Raw genomic sequence first — 7914 nt, 5'->3', positions numbered from 1 at the left:
TGCTCCAGAGCGCAGAAAAAGGCGCTCGTGTTTGAGCTACCTGGAAAGTAAACAGGTAAACACCGGCCGACTTAGAGGGCCACTTGTCCTGGAGTGGGGCCACTTAGCCTGTGTACATTCCCCTACCCTCCTGGGCCTCCAGTGATTGTTCAGCTCGGTGGCCGCGCTCTCTAGCTGTCTGAGCCGGCGCTTCCTTCTGTTCAGAAGCCGCCCCGGACCCCCCAGACCACCCTCCACCCCCACTCCACAAGCATCCCAAGGAAGATGCCCCTCTAGCTTCCTTAGAAAAGGTCCTTCCTCCTGTCTCCCGCTGGTAACTCACCGAGATCCTCTTCTAAGGGTTGGAAGAATGAAAGCCTGAAGATGAAGACCAGGGGCTCCTGAAGGAGGCCTCCAGCTGTCCGGTTGACCCCAAGAGGAGTATGCGCCGTCTCACCAAAGAGATGCCAAACAGGTCTTCCCCTAGCCCAGGGCACTCTGGAGAAAACGTCTGTGCCCACTTCAACTCCCTCCCTACGTTTGCAACAGCAGGGGGAAGAGACTCCTGGGCCGCCCTTCTGCTGCAGCTGAGCCCAAACACAAGCCTGAGGGCACTTTCCTGGACTCAAGGCGGAGCCTGAAAAGAGTTTACTAAAGAATTCCTCGTGGGCAAGACTAGCGACTAGCGCAGGTCCTTGCAGAGTTGAGACTTCTGCCAGCACAAGCAGGCACTCATACGTCTTGAACTGGCAGGCTCAGGGTGGCCAGGACATTGTACCAGACTCTTTTGAAGGGGAAGGGGCACGCAGCTTTTTCCTCTCAGCCAGGTAGATGATCCAAAAGCCTAGCGATGACTCTCTGGGAGGCCTTTTGGGGTGTCCTTAGAATACAGTCGTGTGTTTAATTTGGATAGAAGAGGTGCCTTTGCTTCTGACCCATCCGTTCTTTTGACCCCAAGCCCAGCCGGCACAGTCTAGAAGCTGATGGAGCTTGATCTAGGCGGGAGAACTGTCCCTGGCCTCCAGCTGCGCCGGTATGGGCCTCCCCAATAGTCCGCTAGCTATTCCTGGGGGACTTGTATTTTATGATCTTCTTCTAACAAGCCCAGTTTCTCCCCTTCAATTATGAGCATCCCAGCGGGCTTCCTTTGCCTTTTCAATTGCAAATGTTAGCGCTTTGGAAGCAGACGAGGAAACCCCAGGGCCAGGAAGGGGTAAGAAACAGTACTCCCAGGGTCCCCTAGGAGAAGACAGTAGTGCGGGTCTTGCTGTAGTAAGTCACAGCTAAAGGCAAGGGCTGAGCTTCTCTGGCCTTCCTGGTCTAGCTGTCAGGTGCCCTCAGACCTGCAAAAACCGGTTCAAAGGGTGAGAGTGGAGCTGGGGGAAAGCCAGGTGGCTGCCTGAGTGGGCAGGGGAAGGATAAGCCCTCAGGTACTCCAGAAAAGGCTGAGCTGCCTTGTGATTCCCTTTAGTTGAGACCCAAGAGCAGGTCTTGGTGAACCTACTGGCAGCCTCGGCCTTTGGGAATTTGAGCTGCCTCAGTGAACTGGGGCTGAGGGGTGTCTGTCTCAAAGCGCCCAGCCAAGCACTCCCTCCCCACCATTAATTCCCAGGATTCCCTTAGAAAAACAAACAGTTCTCTGGTGCACTTTGCAGGGAAGGGGGCATAGTCAATAGCCCCTGATTACTTCCGAGAAAAAAGGCCCACTATGCCTAGTGAAAGGGAGAGCAAAGTTGGGAACTATAGAGAACTATGTATGTAGTTCTAAGCCAAGGGAATGGGCAGGCTCCAGGTGACTCCCAGGAAGGAGAACATCCACGCCAAAGACTTAAAGGTGGCTCTGAGATTGGCAACAATAAAGGATTCCTTTTCCACCCAGTCCGAGAATTGGCCTGGTCCAACCAAGCTGTGCTCTAGCCCCACATCCCACTCCTGCAGAGGCTCCCTGGTCTCCAAGGAAGTCCCCTCCTCTAAGTCAGACAAGGAAGAGCAGGAACAAAGGGAGAGGGCTTTTTTTCTGCAATGCTTGAGCTGAGAAACTATTTCTCCCGATATTTGGTTAGCCACTGAGTAACAAGAGTGTAGCAAGCCCACCCTGCCCCTGGATCCAAATTGGGTTCTTCCCCACTTCTGGAAAGCTGACTTTTCTCCTCCCACGCAGCCAGGCAGTGAGCCCCAGTCTGAAGGGAGGGAGGGAGGGAGAGGCAACAGGCAGGAAAACTGAGAAAGACGCTGGAAAAAGGAGAAGAGGGGGCGGGGAAAAGACACAGAGAGTTGTAAGTTTGAGGAACACGTTTCAAACCAGATACTAATTCTTGCCGAGGAAAAAAAGAGGAAGAAAGGAGAAAAGAAAAACTAGGAGAAAGAGGAATGGGGACCGTCGACATGAAGGGGTTTCCTTAATATTGTGGACGGATTCAGAAATGAATGAAGAGATAGGTCCATTGAAAAGGGTTGAATGCCATGACAACTGGGGACAACCTTAGATTTATTCCAAACAGTTAGGACACATTGAAAGAGAGCGTCAATCATGTATTATTTCGCCACTGAAATAAATGCAAAAACCGGGCCTGGACAAAGGCTTCCAACGGGAGCGGGACATTTGTCTACATTTCGCTCATTGTCCGCAGCTTAGCAATCGGTTTGTATTTGTGTTTGCCCGGGTCCGACCACCCAGGACGCGCCGACGTGGGGCTCGCTCCAACCTGGGCCATTGTCACCCACGTCACATACTGGGGGCGAGGCAGCAAGAGCTGCAGAAAGCCGCTGAGCAGCTCGGAGAGAAGCGCTGTTACAGGGCTCTGGAAACCGGGGGCTGATAGGGGGGCCGCCGTGGCCCAAGCAGCTGTGCGCTAGGAGGATTCAGCTCTGGAGCACTCCGCTTTCCCTAGGCTAAGGCATTCCAAGCAGGGACAGTTGGGGGGAAAAGGCCCAAGCAGGGACAATTGGAAAGAAAAGGCCCAAGCCTGATCTTCTCTGCCCCCCCCCACACACACACACCTTGAGGCTAAGTCCACTCCTGACGCTAGGCAAGGTGTACAAACAGTAGGTAGCAAACTTCCTTCCCAGCCCCACATCTCCTAAACTTAAATTGGATGAAGGGTGTGTGAGATACAGCATTTTCCTTCCCGAGTCAGGGAAGTTCAGTTCCCAGGTTTGAAAGAGGTTGCTGGAAAGTTCACACTAACCTAATGCTAGCTGGGAGCCAGAGTGTGCTCTCCCAGCACTCTCCGAGGAAAGCAAAAACTGGAGAAACTAAAGGATTTGCAAAGCAGAAGGAAACTCAAGAGAAAATGCAGCAACAACCACTAGTCCTTCAACCTCCTCTCGGTGGCTTTCTGGGTCCTCACCCGGATCGGACACACACACACACACACACACACACACACACACACACACACACACACACACACACACACTTCGGCCTCTCCACCTTTAGCTGAAGGCTGGAGTAGTAGCTGGGCCAGAGAGGCCAGGATTATAAAAGATAGGAAGGGACCGAGGCTCTCAGCTCTCCCCTCTACACCGTGGAATAAGCCCGGAAATAAGCCCAGGCCAACGGCTCTGGGGCGCAGGTCCGAACCCGGTCCCACAGACAGAGAGGCAGGTTCCCGCCCCTCCCTTCCCTGGACTGCCCGCAGAGCAGACTGTGAACCTCGAGTCCTCCTCTACTGCAAGGAAATTGGGGGCGGGGAGGGGGGGCGATAAATGAGTCTTTAGCAAATAAAGGGCCTTCGGAGGGGGGTGGGTTCTCTAGTGGTAGCTCTGGCAGGTCCAAGCCTTTTCCTCTCCTGGGTTTCCAGCTCTTTCGCGGTTAACTAGAATCAATTACTTGACTTGTCATTTCTAGTACTCATCCTTAAGCTTCAACCAAAATATTGACCTAGGAGGCTTACAGAAGTTGGGCTCTTGCCATTTGAACCGGATCTTGTTTAGGGAACCACCAGCGATGGGAAGGAGAGATTTCAGCGGCTCAGCCGTCACCCCTCCCCCTTTTCCAAAGGCGCCACAAATCGCCAATTTTCTGGCTAGCTGGTGTGTGTTGGGGGGGGGGTGCGCGCGGGTCGTGGGGAGGTAGGAACCGGTGAATGTTAAAGAGGATTCTTTTTTCCCTCCTCCTGTTCCTTTCTGTTTTGTTTTCTTCCTCACCCCAGCGTCCTCGTCGTCGTCGTCGTCCCCCCACCCCACCCCCCCCCCCGCCTTAAGATGCAATTTGTTAAAACGGCCCTTTCAAGTGTGTGGACTCGCGAGCGACGTGGTGGCCCTTTGTATGTAAATACTGGGAGAGGAAAAAAGCTCTCCCCATCTTTGCAATTAATTGACACGTTACACCTCTCATCTTGCTCTAGAGGGCCGTTGGCTGGGAGCGCAGAGCTCCCCAAAACCCACAATTTCACATCTGCAAATACTGTCTTCATCCACTTGACTCCCAAGACCCGCCCACACGTGGCCAACCTTTGCGTTTTTAATGTCTCTTCCCCCTTTTTTTTTCACCCCTCTCTCGCTCCCTCGATCCCCTCCTTCCCTCCCTCCCTCCCTCTTTCTCCCCCTCCCCCCTCCCCAGGTTCGTGAGTGGAGCCCAGCCTTATATGGACTGATCGCTCGGGCAATGGCCCATTTTTCCCTCGCCACCAGCCGCCACCGCGCGCGGAGCGGCCGCCGGAGCCCGAGCTGACGGCACCTTGGCACCTCTCCTGGAGTTACAAACTGAGGCCGCGCGACGCTGGGCGCGCAGGCCGCCAGTCACTGCGTACATTTCCGCGTGCTTTCTGAGAAGAGAGAGGCGCCGGGTGGGCTTTATTATTTCTCCCTCTTCCCTTTTCCCACAGTGTCCTCCTCTCGTTTTAAATAATAATTATCCCAATAATTAAAACCCATCCCCCCATCCCTCCCCCATTCCTTCCCTTAACCCCCCCTCCCCGCCCGCCGGGCTGGGGAGTACCAAGAATTGACCAAGTGAAGCTACAACTTTGCGGCATAAATTGCGGGGTCCGGAACCATGTCGCTGACCAACACAAAGACGGGGTTTTCAGTCAAGGACATCTTGGACCTTCCGGACACCAACGATGAGGAAGGCTCTGTGGCCGAAGGGCCGGAGGAGGAAAGCGAAGGGCCGGAGCCCGCCAAGAGGGCCGGGCCGCTGGGGCAGGGCGCCCTGGACGCGGTGCAGAGCCTGCCCCTTAAGAGCCCTTTCTACGACAGCAACGACAACCCCTACACTCGCTGGCTGGCCAGCACCGAGGGCCTCCAGTACTCCCGTAAGTAGCGAAACTTGGCCGCAAGGGCTGTGGATGCCTCCATGGCTGAGGCAGTAGCCTGGGTGGACGCTGGGAGTGGAGGGGAAGGAGCCATTTACGGTCCAAGTCACCACCCCGGATCCCTAGATTTTGAAACGTTTACCTCCTCGCTAGACATCCCTCTCCCCAGTCCCTGCAGAATACTTGATGTCATATTTTTTTTTTCCACCTGAGGAATTAAAAGCAGAGAACAGAGATGCTTCCTAAAGGCTGGTTAGAGATGTCAACCGGACTGATGGCTCTGGCCGGAGTCCCCTGGACTCCGATGGCCCAGAGGATTTGGCTCCGCTCCCTAGAGCTAGCCAGCGGTCAGGGTCCGGCTAGCGATGGAGGATGGAGGAGGCTTCGGGTTTAAGTAGCTCATCCTGCCGCTGCATGATTGTAAAGAAACTGTGTGGTGCGCGCGGCGGCGAGTGTGTGTGTGTGTGTGTGTGTGTGTGTGTGTGTGTGTGTGTGTGTGTGTGTGTGTCCAGAAAGCCGGAAACCAAAAGCGAAAGCCCCCCAAATCTGCTTTACCCCGCCAAGACCATCAATGCTGGGATTGTGAGGTTTTCCTCTTAAAAATCTGCCCACGTCTCTCCAGAGAGGAAACGGTTTAAGGGGGCCGGAGCCCTTAACCCTCAATGATCGCCCACACTCTGCCCCGCGCTAAATTCTCCTCGTAGTGTGTGAACCCCTAGAAACTTGAACCTCAGAGCCCCCACTGCGCAGACTCTCCTCTGAACCCTAGCGGACCCCGACGGCTTCCTCCGGGCGCGGAGCGGGCGGAGATTACCGCAAAGGCAGTGGGTCTGGGCTGTCCAGGGCCACGGGCCCACGGAAGATCCCTGGGGCTCCGGGTGGCCCAGGTGGCACTTTGGCCTCCAGGCGCCTGATGCGCTTCTCTCCCCCTCCCACCCCACCCAGTGCACGGGCTGGCGGCCAGCGCTCCCCCCCAAGACTCCAGCTCCAAGTCCCCAGAGCCCTCGGCTGACGAGTCACCGGACAATGACAAGGAGACCCCGGGCGGCGGGGGGGACGCAGGCAAGAAGCGGAAGCGCCGAGTTCTGTTCTCCAAAGCGCAGACCTACGAGCTGGAGCGGCGCTTCCGGCAACAGCGGTACCTGTCGGCGCCGGAGCGCGAGCACCTGGCCAGCCTCATCCGCCTCACGCCCACGCAGGTCAAGATCTGGTTCCAGAACCATCGCTACAAGATGAAGCGTGCCCGGGCCGAGAAAGGTATGGAGGTGACACCCTTGCCCTCGCCGCGCCGTGTGGCCGTGCCGGTCTTGGTCAGGGACGGCAAACCGTGCCACGCGCTCAAAGCCCAGGACCTGGCAGCTGCCACCTTCCAGGCAGGCATCCCCTTTTCCGCCTACAGCGCGCAGTCGCTGCAGCACATGCAGTACAACGCCCAGTACAGCTCGGCCAGCACCCCCCAGTACCCGACAGCTCACCCCCTGGTCCAGGCCCAGCAGTGGACTTGGTGAGCGCCGCCCCTCCAGGACTCGAGGCCGGAGGCCCTGGCCCCACCCCAGCGGCGGCGGTGGCGAGGAGGACTCGATCCTTACCACGGCTGTTGTTGTTATTATTATTATAATTATTATTATAGAGTCGAGCCGACGCTAGGCTCAGTTGAGGAGGCACCGGGCGGTTGCCTGTGCCTCCTCAGAGTGGCAGATTCCATCTACTGACTCTGCCCCATCCCTCTCTCTGCGGAACCTTTGGAGAGGACAGAACTCTTAAGTCGTGTTTACAGAATGTTTGCGCAGCAGCTTCGCTTCTTTGCCTCTCCCCGAGGGGACCAAACTATCCCAACCTTAACGTCGTCGTCACTTGAAAAGAGAAAGGACCAGCCCCCATCCCCCGCACTGCTTTCGTGAATTTTGTAAAATATGTTTGTGTGAGTAGCGATATTGTCAGCCTTCTTAAGCAAGTGGAGAACACTTTAAAATATAGAGGATTTCTTTTTTTATATAAGAAAATGCTAAATATTTATGGCCATGTATACGTTCCCACAACTGGTGGCAGATTTCGCTCTTCGTTGTAAATATCGCTGGTGATCATCTTTGCCAAATGACCTTCTGGATGGGCCTGTGTCCTCACCAGGCCTAACGCTCTCTTTGTCGTTTGTTCTGGATGGGTTATGTTTGAGTTGCCTCCGTTTTTTTTTTTTTTTAATTTTCTTTTTGTTTTTAATTTGTTCAATGCAAACATTTTTTTCAACTATGAGAAAAGGAAAACATGTGTAGGCGAGACACCCCCGGCCCCATTTTCCGGATCCTGAGCCCCGGAGCTTGGAACTCAGAAGTTTCGCGTGGTTCCCTAAGAGCGCCGGGCGCTGAAAGCTTTCAATTTTTTTAAATAAGAATTTTAATAAAAATCCTGTGTTTAAAAAAAAAAAAAAAACAAGCCCAGTTCTCCGTTTGACTGTGTCTCCCTGCCAGTGGAGGGAGGGGAGGGGAGCATTAAGCTTGGAGTCTGGGCGGGTTGTATTCCGGGCTGGTACTGGTGTTTCTTCTTCTAGCCCAGGGGCCCCAGGTACCCAGCCGGTGGAGCAGCGCCCGGGATAGGCCTCTTCCGGACAGACCGGACAGTCAGTACAGGAACAGCTTGGCCTTCAGCCTGCTAGCCGGTGGTCCAAAGTCCTTGTTGGCCC

General features: G+C 55.0%; 1 protein-coding gene across 1 annotated transcript; it reads left to right on the top strand.

Moving 5' to 3' along the window:
• The first annotated feature begins 4552 nt into the window (after nucleotides 1-4552).
• Nkx2-2 (NK2 homeobox 2) lies at nucleotides 4553-7600 on the top strand. Its single transcript, XM_028881844.2, has 2 exons — nucleotides 4553-5237; nucleotides 6183-7600. The coding sequence occupies exons 1-2, from the start codon at nucleotides 4979-4981 to the stop codon at nucleotides 6743-6745; spliced, it is 822 nt and encodes a 273-aa protein (XP_028737677.1). The 5' UTR covers nucleotides 4553-4978; the 3' UTR covers nucleotides 6746-7600.
• The last annotated feature ends 314 nt before the right edge of the window (nucleotides 7601-7914 follow it).

Source organism: Peromyscus leucopus, chromosome 4, assembly GCF_004664715.2.
Source record: "Peromyscus leucopus breed LL Stock chromosome 4, UCI_PerLeu_2.1, whole genome shotgun sequence".
NCBI lineage: Eukaryota > Metazoa > Chordata > Mammalia > Rodentia > Cricetidae > Peromyscus > Peromyscus leucopus.
The sequence above is the reverse complement of the archived record's forward strand: the minus strand, read 5'-3'. Positions and strand labels throughout refer to the sequence as shown.

Excerpts from the sequence above, each read along its gene's own strand:
- Nkx2-2 (XM_028881844.2), top strand. The coding sequence starts at position 4,979 with ATGTCGCTGACCAACACAAAGACGGGGTTTTCAGTCAAGGACATCTTG. Across the intron at positions 5,238-6,182 it reads CGAGGGCCTCCAGTACTCCC|TGCACGGGCTGGCGGCCAGC; the intron begins GTAAGTAGCGAA and ends CACCCCACCCAG.